At 53.2% G+C, this 24,039-nt stretch overlaps 6 protein-coding genes and 2 non-coding genes across 8 annotated transcripts; 4 read left to right on the forward strand and 4 right to left on the reverse strand.

The window, feature by feature from the left end:
* Window positions 1-685: 685 nt before the first annotated feature.
* N0V96_011814 (uncharacterized protein) lies at window positions 686-1,718 on the forward strand (the record flags this gene model as incomplete). Its single annotated transcript, XM_053192633.1, has 2 exons — window positions 686-1,364; window positions 1,423-1,718. 2 exons carry the CDS (start codon window positions 686-688, stop codon window positions 1,716-1,718), a joined length of 975 nt encoding a protein of 324 aa, XP_053049990.1.
* A 594-nt stretch (window positions 1,719-2,312) lies between these two features.
* N0V96_011815 lies at window positions 2,313-2,385 on the forward strand. Its single transcript has one exon. It is a non-coding gene; the product is annotated as a tRNA-Lys (tRNA).
* A 4,429-nt stretch (window positions 2,386-6,814) lies between these two features.
* Window positions 6,815-7,732, reverse strand: N0V96_011816 (uncharacterized protein; the record flags this gene model as incomplete). Its single annotated transcript, XM_053192632.2, has 1 exon — window positions 6,815-7,732. The coding sequence occupies one exon, from the start codon at window positions 7,730-7,732 to the stop codon at window positions 6,815-6,817; it is 918 nt and encodes a 305-aa protein (XP_053049989.2).
* Window positions 7,733-8,964: 1,232 nt separating this feature from the next.
* On the forward strand, window positions 8,965-9,915 carry N0V96_011817 (uncharacterized protein; the record flags this gene model as incomplete). Its single annotated transcript, XM_053192631.1, has 1 exon — window positions 8,965-9,915. One exon carries the CDS (start codon window positions 8,965-8,967, stop codon window positions 9,913-9,915), a length of 951 nt encoding a protein of 316 aa, XP_053049988.1.
* A 309-nt stretch (window positions 9,916-10,224) lies between these two features.
* cat1 (catalase 1) lies at window positions 10,225-12,506 on the reverse strand (the record flags this gene model as incomplete). The annotated part of the gene is made up of 2 exons (XM_053192630.2): window positions 10,225-12,225; window positions 12,279-12,506. The coding sequence occupies 2 exons, from the start codon at window positions 12,504-12,506 to the stop codon at window positions 10,225-10,227; spliced, it is 2,229 nt and encodes a 742-aa protein (XP_053049987.2).
* A 1,806-nt stretch (window positions 12,507-14,312) lies between these two features.
* N0V96_011819 lies at window positions 14,313-14,393 on the reverse strand. The gene has a single exon. It is a non-coding gene; the product is annotated as a tRNA-Thr (tRNA).
* A 780-nt stretch (window positions 14,394-15,173) lies between these two features.
* On the forward strand, window positions 15,174-16,153 carry N0V96_011820 (uncharacterized protein; the record flags this gene model as incomplete). The annotated part of the gene is made up of 3 exons (XM_065759410.1): window positions 15,174-15,246; window positions 15,535-15,929; window positions 16,007-16,153. The coding sequence occupies 3 exons, from the start codon at window positions 15,174-15,176 to the stop codon at window positions 16,151-16,153; spliced, it is 615 nt and encodes a 204-aa protein (XP_065611974.1).
* Window positions 16,154-16,440: 287 nt separating this feature from the next.
* On the reverse strand, window positions 16,441-20,264 carry N0V96_011821 (uncharacterized protein; the record flags this gene model as incomplete). Its single annotated transcript, XM_053192628.2, has 2 exons — window positions 16,441-18,371; window positions 18,422-20,264. 2 exons carry the CDS (start codon window positions 20,262-20,264, stop codon window positions 16,441-16,443), a joined length of 3,774 nt encoding a protein of 1,257 aa, XP_053049985.2.
* Window positions 20,265-24,039: the final 3,775 nt, after the last annotated feature.

Below are 24,039 nucleotides of genomic sequence, written 5' to 3' on the forward strand. Positions count from 1 at the left end.
TCCCTCTGTGTCTCGATTTTATTGCCTCCGAGGTCGTACACACCTGAGGAAGGTTGTCTGCAAAAGATTCCAAAGAATCACGCAGCATATGCAGATCAACCTCAATACGTAGCAGACTAGCATAGCCTGCTTGAAAACACTGCATTCATCAACCTCCAGGTGATAGAGAAGGCTCTCGCTCAGCTCGAGATGCCAAGCGAAGCCAGGCTTCCTAGCTTTGTGCCCCCAAAAGAGGCTGTGGAGACCCGCAAGTGCGAAATTTGGCTGCATCCTCCCACCGCCCTCCCATGCTCCCCTTGCAACAATAAGACAAATATTTGTCTGCCTGCAGAAGGAAGACGAGGTTTCCAAGGCTGCTTGCAGGTATGTCACCAGAGAAGCCCCGTCTTAGTCCGACATGTCGAATGATGTTGCCCGGTCGAGTCGGCGATCAGCATGATGCAGGCTTGGAGCCGTTGGTCACACCTTTGGGCAGCGGGCCTTCCCTCAAGTTTTAGGCTTATGAGCTTATATACATCGCAAACCTGTGTCTTAAGTAGCATTACTATGTGTTCCTGTCAGAACTTCTCGAGCCCCTCTGCTATAGTTTTCACAGACGGTACAAGCTAGACATCGAACTGTGAACCTCAAGAGCGAATCGGACTTCTGAACATATCTACATCATCATACCCACCAACCATCTACAATGGCGGTAGCCAGCTTGGGCCTAAGCTGTCCCAAAGGCGGCGACTTTTATATCTGCGAAGGGAGTAAAGTCGAATTCCTAGGTTGCTGCGCGACAAATCCCTGCGCCGACGGCAGCGGAAAGTGTCCAACAAAGGACAGGAGGATATCGTCCTTTAACCCAGACCGCTACGCCAACATACCAGCCCAGGGCTGCGACGACGCCAGACCGCCGAGCGAGATCTTCTGGACATGCACAAACGATATCTCCTTCATCGGATGCTGCGCGACGAACCCGTGCCAGGAACCCGATGGGTTATGCCCGCAGTCGAATCTTATATCGGCGACGCTGAGTTCGAATGCCAGCTCCAGGGCCGTGTTCCTACCGGATGAGTCCGTGACACCCACGCCGTCAGCATCCGCATCGTCTACAGCAACGCCGGCTCCGAGTGGGTCTTCCTCCGGAGGTGGTAGTGGAGGTCTGGGAACGGGAGCCATTGTCGGCATCGCAATTGGCGCTGCGGTAGCTGTTGGTATTATTGTTGCCATTATCTGGAGATGCGGATGGCACGCCAGAAAGCGCAACGAAAGACGTGAGCCGCCGGCGTGGGAGCCGTCCGCTGCCCAGAGCCCTCATCCGAGCCAACACCCTGAGATGGGATATGTACCACATAGCCCTAGCCCCTACGATCCAGCACATGGTAAGTCTTGACCAAAATCACCAATTCAGAGCCAGATCAAGGCTAACATGTTACATAGCATCGTATGCGACAACAGCTGTCCCCGAGTCCTACGCCTCTTCATCACCTCCACCGCACTCACCATACTACTCCATGAAGCATCCCAGCTCGCCCATAAGTATGGACCCGCGCCATATGTCGACCTACTCGGACAGCAACGTGAGCTCCCTCAGCAGCCACCCAACGGGCCCGCGGCATCTTCCATCATACTCTGCTCTTAGGAGCGATTTGCACCCAGTCAGTGAGCTAGATAGCACGGAGCGAGAGGTGCCGAGGGCAGAGCTGGGAGACGGGACTCCGACGGTGACGAAGTGAAGAGGGGACGACTGTTTTGAGGGTCAATAACGAATAACGGATGTAAAATGAGATGTTTCCATTCTAAGCGGGGCGTTTGAGGCGTAGCATATCAGTTGAAGGGAGGCATCCAGGTGTCTTCATCATGGCTGTATCGTGCGATACATCCTGCATTCCTAATACTTAGCTAATTCTTTTCGACTGGAGTAAAGTTGTTATTTTCTGAACCTCAATTGTACATCTTTCACGCATCGAACTGAACGTTTTGAGTAGATGATTCCATACCTTATGTATCAAAAATGTCAATAATGTCCATGTTGCATCACGTGTTAGAGCTCACCTGTAACTTACGGCATTCTGAATTGGCCTGTGCCAGCCTACACCAAAAAAGTGCATTTCTACAGTTGGGGTAAATCGTGCGTCCTATGGATAAGGTTCATCTAGCTGCACTCAAATCATTTTAAGCACTTTTACCTTTCACGACTCCGCATCAGACTACCAGCGCTTTCGCTTTTCGCTTCTTCAAAGATATCGTCGAACTTCAACGTGGAGCCCAGGCGGAACTGAGACCATAATAGGTCGCAAAATTGGCGAAAGAATCATCAAACAAGACCCGCCTTGCTAGCTCAATCGGTAGAGCGTGAGACTCTTAATCTCAAGGTTGCGGGTTCGACCCCCGCGTGAGGCTCAAATCCTCACCGCGATTGGCAATGCCACTCCTCGGGTTATTCTTTTGCATTTTTTGTATAATGCAGAGGTGTCAGTCATATTCCTCTGCGGGTTTATTTTTGCCTTGACGGGGTTGCCGAGCACTCAGTCCATCCTAGCGAAGGAGAGAGACTCCATGAGGAAATTTATCTGTTTAACCTGAAGGCGCAAGTTGAAGGATATATGCACAATGCCCTGAGGTGCAGAACAAAGCCATTGGGACGGTTACCACAGAGGGAAGACGTACTTATTCCTGACATCTTGGACTGAAACTTTAATGTCTCTTGTTTGCATTCTCACGAAACTCATGGATGATCCAAGAATTTACTTGGATCTGCCTCAAGACTCACGTCGGCGGGGCTTTTGCGCCACCCACTCAAGGGCAACTAACAAAGCAACGAAATGGTGACGAAGAGAGGGTTCTGCGCGCATGAAACTTGCAAGAACTTATTCAGGAACACCACGAGTCTATATCTAGTCCAGCATAGACTCATTCAGGAAGTCACAGTCTACCAATTCAAACCGAGCTCGCGCGTAGATTATCTATACCAAGTCTGTAACTCGGGCTCAATCCTCCTGCAAAATGAGTACACGTCTCCGACACATTTTCGGGAAGTACAAGAGCAAGTTTCGTTACTATATTGCAAACTCGGTCAATTTGCGCCAGATTACACAATTGATATTAGCCCTCGTCTCACTGGCCGCCATCGTCGGCCCCATCGTACTACTTGTGTTCGAGTATAAGAAAAGCCCTTCGAAGGGCCTGGTAATACTCGGGTTTCTATCAGCTGCTATTGCGACATTTATCGGTTCCTGTGTAGCTCTGTGGTGGTGGCGTTTCACTCACCCTCCCAGAGACGACAACCAGCAAGTCATAACCTGGTCCAGAAGCGGTTCAGAGTCGAGCTCGATCAGTCCAACTGCTGGCCAACTCGCTATACAACCGCCCGGCATGCAGAGTATGGACTTGCCTTTGATTCCCATTCCAGAGCAGGCTACTTCTTCTGTACCCGCCGAACTCAATGCAGACGCAGTCAGCCACGAAGGGAACAATGCTGCGAAGCCTTCAGAGAGTTGGGTATGCGGACACTCGTCTCGCCAAGGATGCTGAGAGTCGAGAGCAAGCAGGGATCCGCTGCTGCTCAAGTGTGGTTTGGAGATGTGTTTCGAGCAGGTGGCAGTAAATGCTTCAGGGGATCTGTCTTCACCTTTACTATAAGTGTATATGTTGAGCAGAACTTGGCAGATTGGAGACTTGTTCATAAACCTTACAAGGCTTCTGGTACACTCATAGTACACTGAGATACCTCGTCGGATTTCTGCACTAAAGAAACGCTTCTTGCTTCGTACAAATAATGACAAGTCTCAATATAAACTCAGGGAGAAGAGTCAAGCGCTTGGATAGTGACCCATCTACCGAAGCAATGTATAAGTTCCCTCCATCAACGTTGGCTTCAATGGACATGCGTTGTAGGTCTCAAGAATCAAGATTGGGATACAGTTGACCCAGTGCCCATCGTCTGTCAGGCATCCAGACCAGTCACGACGTGGTCCCTGTCTCCTGTAAAGTCCACATGGCGTCGACTGAATGGAGACTGCTGCAAGGTTCCAATCAACCATTTACTGTAAGTGTGCATGGGGACATGCCCGAGGTCACCCAAGAAACGCGGCGAGCGCCTCCAGTCGCCATCACAACAAGTTGAACACAGACATCGACATTGCAGCAAGTTTCTGTGATTCAGATGCTAAGTATACAAGGGACTTGAAATGAACACAGTGCCTTGGAGTTTGACCCCATATCTGTAATCAGTGAGGCATGAACTTCAGTGTGATTCTGGAGCATCTCGTAGCTGTAGCTGAGCGTTGCAACTTGCATGTAATACCACTCCACGGAGCATCAAATAGTGGTATCGTAAACTCAAAAGTGAGGGAAATATCACATCAAAGACAGATCAAAACTTGAACCCACCGGCGGTCTACCCCTCCATCAAACGCACACACGACTCGCGGGCGTTGGGCAGAAAAGTCATCGCCATCACCAGCACGGATGGTGCACTCCATCTCAAGTCTGCGTTATCGGCCATGAAAGGTTACATTTCACAGTAACGTGGGCTACCCCGGCACTGCGATTCGCAAGCATGTCATCTGAATGACGACAGGTTGGGGGAAGAAGAGAGTTGCCAAGCGGGTACTCAATCGCCGGGCTTCATCCGTGTGGTTGCCCCCTTTAACCTTTTCCCGAAATGAGATGATGGGAACGGACAGTGCAGCGAACAAACATTGGAGGTTGCAATATTGCAGTCCAACCAAGGATGGATGTATTGGGTTGTGTTGGTTGACATGGGGTGGCACGGTGACAGAGGATCGCGTCTCTCGCCAACATCAGATCATCTCAAGGCAAAGTGAATAGGGGCAGCTAGCTCTAGCTAATGATAATCAAGCATAATAACTGCCCGGTACCAAAGTTTCTTCTCCCTCTTGTCATCTCGTCACGTCGCGGGGTCGCATCGCATAACAGAGGACGCATCACTCACACCCAACTTGACGAGAGGATGAGATGCGCCTTGGATGCCGCATTGCCGACGGCCGGGTCAGACGCACGCAGACGAAAACGGCATTCATCCAGATCCATCATCCCCCCTCAAAATGGTAGGGATGAAACATGCCAAATCTCCTGTGCCTTGATTTCTGCATCTGCCAATAATGGGCAAGCGTGACAAGGTCGAGAAAAGGCCGTTTCGCCAGAGCTTATAGGCTAGAGAGGGCCTAGACTCCCGTTGTAAATCTGGGTTTGGCCCAATTGCCGTGGGCAGACGGGGACCACGAACCACGCGATCGAGTTCGTGGAAAGGCCGCTATGGGGACGGCGGATGGGTCACTCTGGAGTCTGCGGATACTGAGCTATAATCTGCTCGATCAGTGGGCCGGCCGGTTTGTCTATGAGTAAGGTGCCATATCCGCAGTTACTTCGTTCATCGGGGATCTGACGGATCAAGTCAAGAGAGCCGGACCATTCAACTTCATCCAGTCCGCTGCTGTCCCCGTCGAGCAAACACACTTGGCAAGGAAGAGTTTGTTGGCGAAGTTGGCACGTTGCCAGTTGGTTCCTGCAGTGGCTCGAATGCTAAAGGGATTTTAGGTAAACTGGAGCGTGTGGGCTCTCTGATGTACAGCTAATCGTAAATCGACATGCTGCTCAGGGGCACGAGGGCCACTGTTGGCCCAGCCACACACACCATCATCCAGGAGAAGAAAAGATGAGCAATGACACACTTTGAAGCTAGCGTCAACCGTTGGAAGTTAGAACAGTTCAAAGTTAAGCGGCAGCTTGAAGCGACTTTGTTAGCGAGATTCCCATAAAAGCCGTTGGTAACCAAGCACTAGCCACACCACTAGCACTAGTGAGTTTGATGAGTCGATCCAAAGAGGCTTTGATATTGCTCCCCCCCAATGCGTTGCGGTTACAGTCGACGGCACATTGAATCGTTAAGGCCATCAACGGGTGCGACGCTGCGGTACCGGCCTCTGCAGTCCGTTTCTGACAGTGACACTTTCCACATTTTGCCCGGGCGGCAAACACGGCGGAGAAGAGTCGCAACCAAAGTGGCTGCCAGAGTCGCATTCAACTTCACAACTTTCATAAGCAACTTTACAAAAGAGGGGGGTACATGGTCTCATTGCGCGCCGTGCGTCTCTTCGCCAGGTTCATCAAAAAAAGAATGGCAAATGGGGGCCGAGATCTCCCGTCCGGCCCTTTCCAACAAGGCCCAGCCCGAAAACTCTGAGCGTTATAGTCTGCGGAGGATTTGTTCCTCGATGGTTGCTCGGGCATAATGGATGGCGGCTGTTTTTGCTATTACTGGATTTAATAACACATTGCTCATATCATCCAAACGTCGCGACGTCACAACGTCGTTCCCCTTTCTTGCCCGCGGCTACACCTCTTGTACTACTACTACTACTACTACTACTAACGCCTGATTTACAATCTGATTTGTGGTGCTCGCAGCTTTGGCCACGTTCCATTCCAGACGACATACTCGAGAGTCGGAGAGAATACTTACCTCTTGTGCTCTTCAACTACCAAAATGTCACCCCAGCCGATATCACGCCTCTTATATCCCACCCTGTCACACGAGCCCCGTCCCAGAAGCGGCTCCCCGGAGCGGTCCCAATCGAACGATCCAGGCGTCGGAGGTCTGACTGCTTCTAGACTGGCACGCCTCACCATCTCAGACGGCAAATCAACGTCCACAACCGCATTGGTTCACCATCATGTCATAGGCAGTCATTGGAAGGATCGAAATCTCGATTAACAGCAATTGGTAACTGGCATGTCCCTAATTCTCATGTTCATTATGCCCAAGGCCCTTGCACAAAAACACCGCGTCGCTACATTTAGCCGCGCTCTAAAGACTACTCTCATCATCGTTGCTAATCGTCGCGGTGCCCCCTCCCTCCGCCTCAGCCACAATCTTGGTCCTCACGACCTTGCCCGTGGTATCCAGGTAGATGTTGCTAAACGCCTCGAGACCGGGGTACGGCGCATACACGTACTGCAGCTCAAACTCCTTGACCTGCCCGTCAATCGAAATGGTCTTGTTGTGCCCGCTAAACGTCATGTCGCGGCTGTAGAACCCAACCACCTTGCGCCCGCTCTCGTTGCCGCTGTTGTCGAGGTAGACGTCAAACAGGCTCCCGTTCTGCGCCAGCACGCGGTTCGTGTGCGTGCGGCCCGAGAAGTCGTTGACCGAGTAGAGAATATTGTGCTCCAGCCGGAACGTGAGGTCGCGCTTCGCTACTGCGGACGCAGCGGCGCTGCTCTCGACGGGATCCGTGACAACGTCAACCGTCTTGTTGACGATATCGCTGACGGTGTCGCCCAGCGTCGCGATGACGGGGTTCAGGTCGATGCTGGTGAGCACGTCGTCCACCATCTTGACCACGTTCTCCAGCCGCGCCTCGAGCTCGACCTTGGCCGAGACGTTGTAGATGCCCAGCTTAACGCGGTCGATGCTGGCGTCCACGCCGGCCTGGAAGTGCAGCAGGTTCAGGACTTTCGCGTCGAGGTTCACCTTGGCGGTGATGTTTTGTACCTCGATGCTGATCTCGCCTACTGACACGGAGGCGTTGAGGTACACGTCCGGGATCGGGTTGAGCGTGTCGATGCCGGTCTTTGTATTGGCCGTCTCGTAGACGGCGGATTCGTTGTCGCCGCGGCGGTTGAGCTGGTAGCCTACATAGCCGTCACCCTTCGGCTCGTCTTGAGCGAGGGTCAGGGCTGACAGGGTGAGGAGGGCGAGAGCCCTGGTGATGAAGAAGCCCATGGTGAAAAGAGAGTGTAAGAGACTTTCCTGTCTTAGTTTGTAAAGGAGTGACTGTGATGGCGCTGCAGGCCAGTTTGGAGATGGAAAGACGAAGGGAGTGAAGGGGCCGCGGACGAGAGCAAAGGGCTGCAGATCCAACGATGCCGGGGAAGCAAACGATACAAGTATTGTCTAGTATCTAATGAGGAGAAGGGAAGTGGATGAGGGGGGGAGGGGAACCAGCAAGTGCAAGATCCGATGACGAGCCAGGCTTCGGGATTGTCACTGCATCAAGAGCGCATATTAACTCAATAACCCCTCCCTTCAACCTCAGATCCTGGAAGACAGCTGACAAGGTGAGTTTCTTTCTCCTATCCACATTCATGAGGACCAGGTCTCGTCCTCGGAAGCCTCCTCCGCACGCGGCGCCCCCGTCGCCCAGCGAATCCCCCGACTGGTCTGCCGTCTTCCCCCCGTCAAGTGACGCAGTGTTATCACTTTTATTTCGCGCACGATGCAACGTCGCCAACGCTCGTGGGCTTAAGGCATGATAGGATGGAGTATGAGCCGAGAGGTCAAATGGGGGAAAAGAGGGTAATTTCCCAAATGTCCCATCGATCCATGGTCCATCTGAACCCGGGGGAGCCACACAGACATGGAATATTCCAAGGTTTTTCTGAACATGCCCGTCCACATGCAGCCCTTCGGCCCGGTGGCTTGCAGCTTGTCACCTTGTCTCACAAATCACCACCCTCCTTTTCCCCTAGGAGCATCGAGATGTTCGACTGCCGGGGAATGGAACTCCATGGGACAAAAGGGGTGTGGGCACCGCCTCTTCGGGACCGCTGCCCATATCCGCCCTAGATATGGAGACCAATGGCCCCATTACACCATTGCGGATGCTCCATCCCATGTGTGTGTAAGTGGCATGGATTATGGGCCTCAACCCATGACACTCTACCTACGTACCTACATGTAGTCATGGAGACTCCTCGTTGAGCAGGGATGGAAAGGGAGGGGGAGGTCTAATACTGGGACAGGAAGAGGTAAATTGACAACCTCCATCTCCTCCTCCCACGATGCCGCCTTATATCCCCCCAGCAAGCCCTCCCATCGCGGCCTCGTCCCCTCCCACAGCTCACCAGCGTTCCCAGTCTCGCTCACCTGGTGCTCCTCGTCCACTCCTTTGACCCAATCCAATTCAACCCAACACACTCCTTTGCAATAGCCCATCACCTTTATAATCACCCAAAATGAGGACCTCCATCATCTCCCTCCTACTGGCGCTCTTCGTCGCCCTCGTCGCAGCACAAACCCCTACCGCGACAGACACTGCAGAGGCAACCACCTCTGTCGTAGCAGAGCAACCCTCCGGAACACCAGAAGCCTCGGGAACACCAACAACACCAACATCCACCGCCGCAAACTCCGGAGGCAACGCCGGCGGCGGCAGTGGCAGCGGCAGCGGCACGACCACGGCCGCAGGAAGCAGCACCACCACCCCACCAGCAGACGTCTACCTCAAAGTGCCCGAGCTCTCCGTCGGCCGCATCGAGCTGGACGTCGACAATCTCTCAGCCGAAGTGAACCTCGCCGCCGAGGTCGCCAAGCTCGTCACGATCAACGCGGGCGTACAAGTCGGCATCGAAAAGGTAAACATCACCATCGTCGACGTCGAAGCCGAGCTCGAGCTCGTCATCCGCCTCGGCAACCTCGTCGACATTGTCAACCGCACGCTCGCCTCGCTGGATCTGAACCCCTTGCTCATCAACCTCCTCGACACCGTCGGCGACGTCGTCGACGACGTCATTGGTGCCGTGGACGGCCTTCTGGGTTCCATCGTCAACGGCGACTCCAAGATTAACTTCTTGATTGACAACCTGGGAAATATTGTGCAAGAGGTCACCAACGCGGGTGCCACCGCCCTGAGCTCCATCATCGGAAACTACCAGCAGAATATGACCTTTACGGGCTCCCAGCAGGATCTCGGTAACGGGCTGACGCAGAAGACGTACTCGTACGAGCCGCTTAGTTCCTTGGTGAATATCGTCTTCAATACGCTCGGTCAGGTCGTGAGGGCGACCGTGGTTAAGGGTGGCGCGTCGGGAAGCGGGAGCTCGTCGGCGAGTGGGACAACGGTCGCGGCGACGACTGCTGCTACGACTGCGGCTCCAGTAACGACGACGGCTGCTGCTAACACGTAAGCTGGCTGGCGTTATGGTAGAAGTATTGAGTAGAAAGGAATATACATTAATACAGCCCGTTACCCAAGAGCAACTGTGACGTTACATTGAAGCTTAACTGGTATATCTTGCGATGGCGTGGACTTCTAGAATAATAATTCAGCTTTCACATGATGAAAGTGGCACAGCCTTCATAGCCACTTTTCGCAGACTCCAGTCAAATCACGAAAGTGTGGGAACTTTGAAGGTAGGAATCATTATCAATTGTTCATTATAATACACAGTCATGATATTTAACGCCATTTACCGTTCATATCATCAATCATCGGATCAGTACGCCAACTGGGTGCTGAGTCCATCGAGCTCACGCGCCCACACGCGGTGTTGAGCAATCGTGTAAAAGAACTGCTCCAGGAAGCCCTTGCTGTTCTTGACAATCTCGAAAGTCTCCTTTAGGCTTTCAGGCTGAACCGACTTCATCGTGACAACGCCGTAGCTTTCCGCAACGTTGCTGTCGCTAGACAAGGAGACCTCGGGAAGAGAGATGGCGGCCTGGATAAAGTCAACGGCCTCGCCGGTGGCAGCGATAGCCTTCAAGTGACCAAAGGCCTCGCGAATCCAGTGAACAGCCCTGCCATTCTTGGAAAGAGTCTTGATGGAATCAGCGCCGCCGGGGACGAAGATGGCATCGACCATGGTAGATCGGAAGCCTTCAAGGTGGTGATGAGGAACAACACCGTTCCCGGCCGTCTTGGATGAGCCGGCAGGGAAAATCTCTGAGCGACGGGTGCCAATGATCATTGGCGTGGCCTGAGCTGCTGCGGCAGCACCCTTGATAGCACCAAACGCGACAGGATCGAAGCCATCGGCGATGATGATCGCAATGCGACGTGACTTGATGGTGGGTGTCTCGGGCTCAAACTCCAGCTGGCTAAGGCCCTTGGCCTTCTTGCCGTGGTTGGGTGTGCTCGCCTTTTCCGGCGAAGTCGCGCCCACCATCTCGGCAACAGCCTGAGCCAAACCGAGGTCGATGTCAGCAAGACGTTGGGCCATGCGCTCGTACACAATGGGGTCTTCGCAGTGGTCTAGCTCAAAGGCGAATGCGTTGACGGCATGCGTCTTTTCGATTGGCGACAGACTGTTGAAGAAGAGCTGGGCTTGGCTGAAGTGGTCCTTGAACTTGGCACTCTTGGTGCGCTGCTTCATTCCTTCCACCTTTTGGGCAAAGTCAACGTAGGCGCCGGAAACCTTGGAGTGGTTTGCCGGAGGAACAGCCTCATGGCGATTAGGCCAGTAGTTGACGTTGCCCTTAGTGATGGTTTGACGGTGTGCGCCGTCGCGGTTGAAGTTCATAACGGGGCATACCGGCTTGTTGATGGGCAATTCCTGCCAGTTAATGCCGAGGCGGGTGATTTGGGTATCGAAATAAGAAAAGTTGCGGCCCTGGAGAAGAGGGTCATCGGAGAAGCCGATGCCAGGCACAACATGGCTGGTGCAGAAGGCAACCTGCTCGGTCTGGGTGAAATACTCGTCGGGATTCCTGTTCAGCTCCAGCTCGCCAATGTAGCGGATCGGGATCTGCTCCTCGGGCCAGACCTTCGTGGCGTCGAGAATGTCAAAGTCAAAGTCGTGCTCTTTTGACTCGGGGAGAACCTGGATACCAAACTTCCACTTGGGGAAAGCACCGTTCTCGATGGCCTCGGCGAGATCCTTGCGGTGGAAATCGGGATCCTGACCGGCCAGCTTTAGTGCTTCATCCCATACGAGTGAGTGGACGCCAAGCTCGGGGGTGAAGTGGAACTTGACAAAATGCCGTTCGCCCTTGTCGTTGGTGAGGGTGTAGGTGTTGACACCAAAACCCTGCATCATTCTGTACGAGCGAGGGATGGTGCGGTCAGACATGGCCCAGCAAAACATGTGTGTGGCCTCGGTGTGAAGGTACTGGAAATCCCAGAAGTTGTCGTGGGCAGACTGAGCCTGGGGGAACTCGAGCTGAGGCTCGGGCTTGCCGGCGTGGATGACGTCGGGAAACTTCATCGCATCCTGGATGAAGAAGACGGGAATGTTGTTTCCAACCATATCCCAGTTACCCTCCTCGGTGTAGAACTTTACAGCAAAACCGCGGACATCGCGAACAGTGTCGGCACTGCCTCTGCTACCGAGGACAGTGGAGAAGCGGAGGAAGACTGGGGTCTCGCGGGATGTATCGGTCAGAACGCCAGCATTTGACACGTCTGCGGCGCTTTCGAATAGTCTAAAGGTTCCAAAGGCACCTGCTCCTCTGGCGTGGACTACACGCTCGGGGATTCTCTCGTGGTCGAAGCGGTGGATCTGCGCGGGTGTTAATGGTGGATTGTGGTCAGAGGTAGGAGATTTAGACAAACCTTTTCTCGTGCAATGGCATCCTCTAACAGCATGGGACCAGTCTTGTCATTGTTGGAGACCCTCAGCCAGTCATCCGTGTTCTCAATCTTTGTGCCAAAATCGGTGGTCATGGGAGCCTTGGCGTTGACCTCGACCATGTTCTCAGCGAGCTGAGCGTTCTTTTTGTTTCCTTGGCCCATGATTACGTTTCCAGCTTTCTTGAGGGTATCGGGGACGATGCTGGACATTTTTCAAGAGAATAAGGAAGACGGCATGTGTATCCGTTGAGAGAGAGAAGGGAAAGAGATCAGAATTTGAGAGGGCGAGCTAGCACCAGAACGAACCCCCTCCTTTATAAAGCAAGCCTCGCTATTGGAGGTTACTATTCGCCCAGGTCTGTTTCCTCGTAGGGTTCCATTTACTCGTGCCTGCCTGACGTCAATCTTGTGCTACCAGTCAGTTGAGAACGACTGCTGCCCCTTCGAATTGCTTACCATCCAGGCGTCCAATTGCTTGCCCCATTGGTGGGACATTCCCCAGAGTCAGAGTATCCCAGGCAGGACTGGACCGTTTGCCAGGTGTGCAGTAAAGAAGCAGGAGGAAGTGTAGATATTTCGCCATGTTGATGTCAGAGTTGACGTTGCCGGGTCCCAAAGAAGCCGCGAACCCCTGGCTACCTGCCCGCTTTCCTGCCGTGGACGCCGGAGCTGTGGTCCGGAGGGTGGAGAAAGGAGCAGAAGCTCCAGCCTTGTAGCCAATCACACGATATCAATCCTACAGAATAAAGGGTACAATCAGGGCTTCCAGGAGATACGTACCGCGATGCCCCTCCAATGCGCCCCGATGGCCCAAGCTTCTCTCTCACCGAGCCACAGCTGCATGAGGTACCTTCGAGATGATTGGGCGATGCGGATGCCCTCATCCATGATATTGGTAAAAGGATGCTCTTCATTCGACCGTTTTGTGGTACAAGTGAGATCATTGCCCGGTCATGATTCTTTCAGATGCACTTTTTTGGTTTCCACAGACACGAATTGCTGAGATGAAGGTTCCAACTCAGGGACGAGTGCTGTGGCACACTCAGAGCAGAGCAGCCCGGTGCACTCAATAAGACACTTCATCAACTCCATCCTCTTCACACAAGACCAAAGTCACTCACGAGACATGAAGGACTTTCCGGTGCGCGTCTAAGATATATTCGAAGCAAAAGGGTCTATCTTTCAAGGTTAAACCGACATAGAGCCCAATTATCGCCGTCGCTCACTTTGCGCTTCGTTGGCACGGCCGGACACTTTTCTCATTATGGAGGTAGAAAAAGATACCCACTGGACCATGGCTTCTGGTCGGATGGATTCCATCATAAGACTGTGGTAATTCATGTTACGATGTTGCAATTGAACCCCAGCGCAGCCCGGATTCATAACCGTTAGAGACGTCGTTACTCAATTCAGGCCGTTACAACCTTGAACCGTCCACTCCGAAATAATCGGATCCGGGCTGAGACCACGGACGAACAGCAGGTACCCCGACGCATAGCTGGTCCACTGACACGGGCACATCCTGGCACCCAGAAAATCAAGCTGCACTCGCCAATCTCATCAATACAGATACCGCCTTTCTAGGTACCTGGTATTAGATTAACTCTTCTCTAGCAGAACAGTTCCTCGGTCTCAGAGGTAAAGCGACCGCCTCGATTCTGGATGCTCAAACTGTATGCGTCAGTATCTACGAGGTCGCAATGTTAGCCATACGGTGAAGCGCTATGGTAAACGAGATGGTGAAGTAACGCTGCCCGGAGACGATCGCATGTGTGAAGAAGCATTAGTGCAGAAAACTGAAGAGATGAATGCATTGGCAAATGTGGGCAAATCAACCGTCGCGCGTGGCTAACATGAGTTGATCTGGCAGGTAACTCTAGGTATCCTTCCGTCTTTCCTAATACAACAAAATAATTAGATTGACAAACAAGTATCACGTCCATCTATCCCAAAGTCTCATGTTCTACAAACAAAATGCAAAAAAACATATATACCCCTGTAGTGATCATTTCTTACTGCCTCGTGGCGGAATCGAACCGCCGATCTTCTCATGTCACTAGGTACTAGTGAGACGCTATACCACTTAGCCAACAAGGCTTGCTTCTTCTGCCCGGTTATAGAGAATATGTAGCGAGGTCGGGGACGTGGATGCGATCGTTGTTGTGCTGCGGAGAAGCATGTTCAAAGTTGACGATGGATGGAAAGATAGGAAAATCAGTGAAAACGATAGAACGAGGCTGAAAGGTGCCACGGAAAGAAACTTTGGCTAGAGTTTAAACTTGCTTGCTTTGGTGGCACGGCGTGGCGCGACAAAGGATTTGCTGACGGCGCGCTTGTCTGAGCGCAGATCGCTGCACCACACTCATGCTGTAGGCAAAATGACTTGAATAGACGCAACAAAATTGGGACTATGGTTGGGAACAGGCGGCGTTAGAAATTTCCGAACATTAGATCCATGATTCTGTTTTAAGTTAAGGTAGATAATCTTTTCTTTTAGTATTGAGAACTCAAAAATGACAAAAAGCAGGAGCTCTGATCGAACCTCACTTTTGTCCCTCTGACTGCCCAAGTCGAGTTCACATGGTTGTTGTTTCCTCCACTTACTACCACACTAACAGACGTTGCGCCATACCCTGCTGGAGACAGCGCAGAAAAGAGGCCCGTCTGCTAAGAAGTAAGTACCTCAACCCAGACCCACCCCCACCTCGAAATTCTCTCCTTTCCAGCGTCGCAAATCGCAACCCCGCCAAATAATCCCGTCGCGCAAACGAGCCGAGAAGGTCAATCACCGCCAAATCCTCACTTCACTTACAATACCGACTCAGGATAACTAGGTTAACAAGGAGAGCCTACCGACTGGAGAGGTCAATCGGCGCAATGGTCTACTACTTCACCTCCAAGGCGGTGGACCCGGCCGCCTTCATCTACGTGGGCAAGGACAAGTTTGAGAGTGCGTTTCTTCCCGGTTGTGTAAAGGCGGGATGGGGGTTTGCATCGCCTACATCTTCACGGTTATGGAAGAAGGAGAGAGTGAGATGCTAATGACGAAGAGCAGATGAGGAATTAATCAAGTACGGCTGGGAGGAAGACGTCTGGTAAGTCCGCCTCACCCATCCTCAAACTCATCACTCACTAACCTTCCACAGGGTACGCAAACTCTCGTCTCACAACCCTCATCATTCACCTCACCTCACCTCACTCAACCTCCCTCACTAACACCCCCAAAAGTTCCACGTAGACAAACTCTCCTCAGCCCACATCTACCTCCGCCTCCCAGACCCAAAGGACCCATCCACAACAACGCCCATGACATGGGACGCCATCCCCCAACCCCTCCTCACCGACCTCGCCCAGCTCACAAAAGCAAACTCCATCGAGGGCAACAAAAAGGATAACATCACAATCATCTACACGCCCTGGTCCAACTTGAAAAAGGACGGCAGCATGGCCGTCGGCCAAGTCTCCTTCAAGGACCCGCGTAAAGTGAAAAAGGTCCTCGTCGCGCAGCGCGAGAATCCCATCGTCAACAGGCTCAACAAGACTAAAGTCGAGAAGAAGCCGGATTTGCAGCAGGAGAGGGAGGATCGGTTGAAGGAGCTAAGGAAGAGGGATCAGGCTTCTACTCTGGAGAGGGTTAGTCTCTTCATACTCTGTCTTGCACTCAGCTCCACTCAGCTTCCAGGGAAGATTGTGCTAACAAAAACGTGCAGAAACGAGAAGAGGCACGCGTCATGCAGGAGCGCAAGGAGAAGAAATGGCAAAAGGACCACGCGTATGATGATATCTTTACGGAAGAGAACATGGAGGTCACGAGCAACCAGAACCGCGACGAGAACTGGGAGGATGACTTCATGTAGTCGTCTCCCTATATGTTCGTCTCGCATTTTTCGTCTTACAGCGGGAAGCTTTTCTTCCACCGTTAATGCTATTCAGCCTCATCGTCCGCCTCTCCCTCTATCAAGGGTCTCCATTACTAGACCAAGATCATGCGTTCTGCTGCCGTTCACGTCGATGCCGTACCACAAAGAGACAAATGTTGTAATGACTTCGCTTCATGCTTCATTAATGCTACATAATCTACTTAAAATCCAAATGGGGTATTCCAAATACAGGGCGCGGGACGCACCCCGAGGCCCTCAGCCAGTCAGCTGCACATGCCGACGCCCATGCGACTCCTGCCAATGCCCATAGACTCCATCCTGCGTGATAAATCATGATTCTCGCCAGACGAAAACTTTTCCCGCTCCTGCGAAGCGCCATCCTGCTTTTTCTTCTCTTGCTCGTGGCCAGGCTCTTCCTGCTTCTGGTCTTGGTCCTGGTGTTGTTGACCTTCTTCCTTCTTCGTAGCGCGTCCTCGGGGAGGGGCGCGTGAGCGAACGAGAACAGGCAGCTCGCCGTCATCCCCCTCTTCAGAAACGACATCCAAATCATCGTCATCCTTGGGGTCCAAAAAAGGCGACGAGGAAGGCTCGTCGTCTCTATACGTCCCCCCATCCTCTTCCTCATCCTCCTCGTTCCGCCCTTTCAGACTCACAACAGGCTCGCCACCGGGCAAACCGACCTCGTGTGCCTCGAGAGTCTCTGCGATATCCAGAAGCAAGACGTCCATTGGACAAATATACGCAACGCGCTTCCGCCCACTCCACGCCAAGACGTGCCCGCAAACCCGCCCGTGGGCGTGCTCCACGACCCAGGCGCCGCTGTCTCCGGGGATACCCATGGGTTGCCTCTTGCCGCCACCGCTCAACTCGGCAGGTGTCTCGGTGGCGGCACTGCTGACCTGATACGTGTGGCTAGGCGTCGTCCGCCCAAAGATCTTGACGCTCGTCAGAGCGGGCAGGATGAGACCCGTCTGCAGGCCACTGGTGCGCGCCATGCACTGCACTTCCAGGCCGGGCAGCGCTGTGGTGGGCGCAACGGTCATGGGGTGCATGACTTTGCCTTGCTTTGATGGGAATTTCCCGTACGAAGGCGACAGCTGCTTGCTCTGGATTCTGGGTATCGAATTGTCCTCAGGTAGTCTCTCCTCGGCGAATTCGAAAAGGGCCCAGTCGATTTCGTGGATGAGTCCGTTCTGCTCCCTCCTTTTGATGCCGCTCGATGCGTAAACCTCACCAACGGTAAAGCTGTCCAAGTGATCTTCGTTTGCCGTCTCCGCCGAAGCATAAAACTCCTCGTCAACGTCGTCCATGGCGGGCTGCGTGATGATGTATCCGTCGCCGCAGCCCGGCTCAACACCAGGGATATCGCCGGGTTGGTCATATTCGCCCTCTGACTCATCACCGCTGTCCTCCTCGTCTGACGCGTCGCTAGTAACATCCGTCTCCGAATACGCTTCGGACTCCTCTGATTCCGAAAACTCGCAAGCATAGTCTTCACCACTGCTGCTTTCTGCCGACGACTCGGCGTACCAGTCGAAACGAATGTCTTCAGCATCTCGCGCCATACTACGCATCGTCGGATCTTGGGCTTTCGTGTGCTTGTAAATCTCCTCGGGATCGTCCAGCATGTGGTGGACCGTCATCCCATACGGCTTGTCGTCGACTACAACGAGGCCGCCCAAGCTAACGGGCGGCAGGTGGCGGTCCCCCACCCAAGCTCCGATACTCGCGCCATTGCTTGGTCGCGCTTGAAAATCAGGGTTGGCTGCCTTGACTGCGCCGTCATCATCATCGTTGTCATCCTGTGCTGCGCTTCGTTTGGGGTCGCCGGCTTGCTTTCGTGACCTCAGAACCTGTCCCTTGCAAACCTTCAACCCGAACCCAGACTTGCCCTCAAAAAGCTCGCCCAGCTTGCGCGTCAGGATAGCCTTGACTTTGCTGACAGACGTGCACACCACCAGAACGGTCGGCTGTGTTCTTGTCGGTGAACTGCCGATGGACTCGAGGGAAACTTCGACAGACTCCTCGCGGTGTTTGCGGTAAAAGTGGCGCAGTGCTTGGTTGACTTGAGGCATCACCAGTGTGTTCCACTTCTCCACAGCATCGGGAGGCAAGGGGATCTGCGGGTAGAGGCGGGTCTTGGGAGACGGTGCCTTGGCAGGCTTTGACTCGGCAGGAAGCTCCACCGGGCCGGCTGTGATGTTGTTAGTGGCCGCAAGATGCAATCTGCGATGCAGTACTTACTTTGAACCTCTTGCCTGGCAAGCTGTCGCTTCTCCTCTGCAGCAGAGGGATACGAACGGCGCGCGGAGCTGGGTTCCGAAATGGGAGTCTTGGTATCAGCTGAGGAACGGCGAGTGTCGATGGAAGGTCGGGACACCACCGCCTTGGTCTCCTTTGAGGGTCCTGAGATGCTCTGACGAGTGGGTGTGCTGATGGGAGACACGGAAGTCTTCTTCCCAAGGTCGAGGTTGAGGCGATCTTCGAGAGAACTGATGTTGTCTAGGATGGCGCACGAGTCGAGATAACGCGTCACACTGACCTGCACAGCCGAGAGAAGCTCCTCGTCGGAGGTACCTCCTTGGAGCGACGTATCAACCGCTGTCCAGCAAGTCTCTACAGCCCTCTTGTAAAGGGTAGAGCAACGAATTCCCAACTGGTTCAACACTGACTCGGGAATTGGCTGAGAAGGATCAGGCACGAGGTTATCGAGCTTGGTCCAAAGACCGATTGACAACAAAACCATGGCGAGAGAGTACAGATCGAGGATACGAGAGTCCATCTTGTCGTTGATGGGCGATGCCGGAGTGGTGCGAGGGTCCAGGGGGTGTCGGAAAAGTGGCAGCGATGGCGAGACTGTTTCATCATCCGACGGAGCATCTGGGAACAGATCAAAGGATGAGATGAGAGGCCGGCGAATATCCACCTCGCCGGGACCCGTGGTCAAGTCGGGCGTAGACATGTTGCAGAAAGATACGTTCTTGTCGATTATGCAGCCGTGAGTGATACCCCGGGCGTGCAGGTCGAATACGGTGTTGACAAGGTTGGAAGCCAAACGATACTTGGCCTCCAAGGTCGGCTCAAAGTCTGGTCGCGACAATAGATCGGCGAGCGTGCAAACATTGTAGAGAGGGTTTTGCGTAAAGTTTTCGAAAGAGACGGCGTTGAAGTTGGGCGGGAAGTGATAGACGAGTCCAAGGCGGGCGTGCTCCAGATCCTCAAAGTAACCTAGCAGTCTCGGCAGACCGATCCAAGTACCCGGAGCCCTCTGCGAGTCCTGCTGCAAGCCGGCTGACAGCTTCTCGAAGCGCGACATGGGAGGCATGATACCCGTGATGGCGTACATGGAATCGAACGTTGCAAATTCCAACAGAAGTGGCGCAAAGGGTTGCCGACCAATGTGTTGCGACAGGTCTGACCAGGCTTGCTTGCTCATGAAGACGATATCGCGCGGCGGCAGATTAGCTCTGGACTCGGTCATGGGCTCGGCCTGCATGGACCGAATGTTTGTTAATGTTGTCGGGTCGATTTCTTGAGGCGTCTGCATTCTAGTGGACTCAAAAGGCCGCAGCTCTTCCGTGGAGGCCATGGACTTTTCAAGCTTGGAACGCGACGACATCTGGGCGGAGGAGCGTGTTCTAGAAAGGTCATAAAGTGTGTCGACAGACTGAGTGAGATCTCCAATGGCATCGGCGAATACTGCCTTGTCCCAGGTTACAAAGGGGGTCTTGCGATCTGCCGACTTTTCTGAGACTGTGCCTAGCGGGTTGGTGTAGCTCTTCCATAGGGCGTCCAATTCTGACAGCGTTTCCCGAACAGTCGAAAGGATGCTGTGAACAACCTCACTCAAACCGGCTTTTGATAGTGAGCTATCAATCTCGTCTGACTGGTTAGGATCTGTCCACTCGATACCCCAGGTCGATACGCGGTCCTTTTGGATGCGGAGCTTTCTGAACAGTGACTTGATTTCAGGGTCCTCGGGAGCCTTGACCGGTTCCTGAACAAAGTCTGAAGACTTCTTTGTGTCATTATACAGACGACTCAGGCGCCGCTGCATGTAGCCGCCAGTGGAACGAATGCCCTCCATATTGGCGGTTGAAACACTGTGCAGGTTAAGGACAAAGAGGTGAGCCCCTCACCAGCGAGGCGGGGGTGAGATGTGAGGGAGTCGAAGCCAGAGCAAGTGAGCGCGGCTCGTGAGAATTAGATAATGCGTCTATAAGGAGCTCTTCACAGTAACATAATCGGAGACTGTGTTGGCAATGCGGCTCTAGAAAGGACCGGAGGTGGTGATGAGAAGTCGGGACTCGGGGTCGGCGCTGTGAATATCGGAAGCGGATGAGCCAGGTTGTGCGGGCGGCGGGGCTCAGTTGGCGGGTGAAGTGCGACTGTGAGTGGTCGTTGGACGTGGACGGGGGTACGTATACAGCCGTCCGCAGCGCAGAGAAGCTGAAGTGAGCGATTACGCGGCTAAAGCTGCTTGCGTACGTATGTGAGTGAGGTGATGATAATAATAGATGGTTCCAACACTCTTCTAGCTTGTTGGTTTGAATATTCGTTGTGAGATGGCCAGCCTTGTTGTTGAAGTGAAGGGAGAAAGCAGACAAGTGCGAGGCAAGAAAGTAAAGAGGGAAGAAGATTGCATCCAACACTCGTGGGCCCCGTCGTGGTCATCAAGGAAGTCCAAGAACGTAGGCACGTAGAATATGGGCGCCAGCGAGTGGATGGAGGCCGAGAGGTGCTAAGGTATGGTAGGGGACCAGGTGCGACCAAAGATCCAACCTAAGCCAAGCAGAGACCCGAGACTGCGGGAAGAAGGATTGGATTATTTCGGTGCCTACAGACCACAGTTTAGGTACGGACGGTCTTTACCCTTTCCTGTCGATAATCCATCAGGTATCCGTCCACACTACCCGTACTCCGTACACCGTACGGACGGGACCCTGTCACTGCCTGCTCAGGAGGGACAGCAAATAAAATACGGTACCGGTATCCGAACTGAGAGGCGGAGACTGGCTGGACGGTGGTTCAGAATTGTGGCTTGATGTTGGTGATGCTTTGGGTGGATGTTGATGAGATGAGGAGTTGGTGGCCCGCCAATTGTGTCGTGTGAAAATGTGCGACATTCGATTGCGATGCGCTGCACTGCGACGGAAGGTGCGCGCGGGCTGCTTGCTGTGTCGCTCCTGCCGATTGCTGGCTGGCTGGAAATGCTGCTGCCTGAAGGAGGAGGAGCGCCTTTGGGGCTCGCTTGCCTCGCTTGTTTCGCTCGTTTCGGTTAGCCCCATATGTATCGAGGAAGTCATTGGCCAGAAGAATCCTGGAGCCTGCGATATGGGCCCCTCCCGGGCAATCGGGGCTGAACTTGCCGGGGGGGGGCGAGAGTACGTACCTTCTGTACCTCAACCTTCCCGTTGCCATCAACATCCTCTCAAGCTCTCACCCATTAACATTGACATTTACATTGCATTGACAAAAGTGATTCACCATGGAGAGTCAATACCTACGTCTGGATCTTGGCACTCGAAAGTACGAGAGCACCATTCAGGAAGCACACACTTCAAGGTCCACTGCTTCTCTTCAACAAGACACGTTGGGCGATCATCTCGAATTAGGTTCTCACATGCTCATACTCGAATAACGAAAGAGGAAAACGCAGCGTCCAGCACGTCTTTTTGCCCAGTTTGTCCCAGGTATATACGATACTCCGTATTGAATTCCCCCGTTTTCCCTCCCAATGGGCATCTCTTACATGGCAATCCACTTGTTCACAAGATACGGATACGCTACGTCTGATCAGCACGCACATCCTCGGGAACCGCATCGAACTAAGGCTCGGACTACTTAGCCCACCACTAACGCCCGACGTTGGCTGCTTTCTCATCAGCCATCAGCATCCTCCACAGTCCACACTGAAGCCTGAGTAAGCTGAGGCTCGTTTTACCGTTTTAGTGTCTTCCCTCATCCTGGCTCGCATCTCCAGAAAGACTAAGCACGCCAGCATCGTAGGAGAGCTGAGCACCTAGTGGACAGCGGACCGCTACCTGTGCTAACCCTGCCGCCATCGACGGCTGCCTTGCCCAGTTTTGCTGTGCTCTCACACAATCCTCGTTCTCTCTTTCGCTCTGGTGTACGAGAACCCCATACAGAGTATGGATACCGCAGACTATTGCAGGGCGTCTAAACGGAGTCCGTGTCCGTCATCCATGCATCAAGGCACTTCAATCTTTGACACCAAACTCACCTTTCCTACTTTGGTTGCCCAATGGATCAGATGCCTAGGTCTGGAATACACGTACCATCAGATCGTGGAGGTTTGGACGGGGGACCTGTCACTGACTTTCTTGGCATCCAGGCACATTGAGGCGTCTCTCCCTGCCTCGTCCAGGGCTCAAGTTCCTCCTCTGCTCGCCAATTCCTTCTTCCTATTAATGGAAGACAACTTCCAAATGGGAACTTGAGTATCCGTACCAAATATTCGTCGTGCCTTTACAGACAGACCCTTCGTCCTAGACAGGCAGCGGCTCCGTCACAGAAGTCCATTTGACCACGGCACTTGGCGCTGCCCTTCCGTCCCTAGGTTCCGCTCCCAGGATGGTTGTTGGCGTCCTCCTCTTTTTTTTTTATCTTGCTGCCTAAACACTAAAACCTCGTCGAGTGAGAGGCATCCACATTATCTCCGACACCACTACCGCAGACTGCAGTAATCGTCTTTTCATATCCACATCGCTGCACCCGGCAGCTTTAATTGCCCATACATTCCCGGTCGGAATGACAGACTTTCGTCAAGGGGCCCCGTCCTCAAGTCCTCAGAGACTTCCTAAAGAGGGCCTTTCGTACTGACTACCAACACTCGTACTCTGGAAAGATCCGTCACTAGCTCACTCCTCGCGGTTGCCGTCGCAGGGCTAGGCTAGACACTGACAGGAGCCATCAACACGTCGAGAAGACGATATTCTGCTCGCTCAATTCATCATGTCGGTAGTATTCCAAGGCGAAGGCAGATCCTTATACATGAAGGAAGTTCCGTGTAACGATTCCAACGTATTCTCAACCTGTCTCATCTCCAAACTCTAGGTACCTGAAGAGAGACACGTCGGGTTCCACGATACGCTCGGTCCGACTATCAAGCACCACAAACGCGGGGCAAAAGGGGGGAAAATGGTGTTGGAAATAATTCTGCTGCCTGCTCGGCGGTCGGATGTGAGACTGCAACTTGCAAGTTACTGATTGCAAGCTCCGTACACCCTTTGCGAGCGGACGAATCTAAAGGCTTCCCGCTTGCCCCATTCATTCGCTTCTGCAAGGTCAGCATGGGGGCCTGGCTCGCGCCATTTCTACATGAAATGCCTCTGACTCTGATTGATGAACGAACCAAGTCACGATGATGGAATTCTGTTGTTTCTCTGACGCTCATCAGAAAAAGAATTTTCTCGAAGGGGGAATTTGGACTGCTGACTCTTCGAGTCAAGCTTTGACGATCCTGAACTTTGAAGGTATGGATGTGCAAGCCAAGAGACCGACGGTCATATCCTGTCCAAAAACATATTTCACCTTACTGAACAGTCCTTTGTTTGAGTCGTTTCGTGACATCCAAATCGCAGGTCTTGCCATAGCGGTGTGTGTCGAGATAGGGGACCTGTGTCACCACATCGCTCCTTATCTCGCTGCCTTGTGTCGAGTAGCCCGGAACGCCATCGCAGCTTTGTAAGTTATCACAATTTTGCTGTAGCTCACGCATGTGTTCCAACGACCACCCCCTCACGGGTTCTGTACCGCTTCCGCGGCGGGAAAAGGTCACGATTTGATACGCTCTAACTGCCCCGGGAATTCTCCAGCCCAGACCCGGAAGCAGGTCTGGA

This window comes from Colletotrichum fioriniae, assembly GCF_027942845.1.
Source record: "Colletotrichum fioriniae strain IMI 355084 chromosome Unknown scaffold_19, whole genome shotgun sequence".
NCBI lineage: Eukaryota > Fungi > Ascomycota > Sordariomycetes > Glomerellales > Glomerellaceae > Colletotrichum > Colletotrichum fioriniae.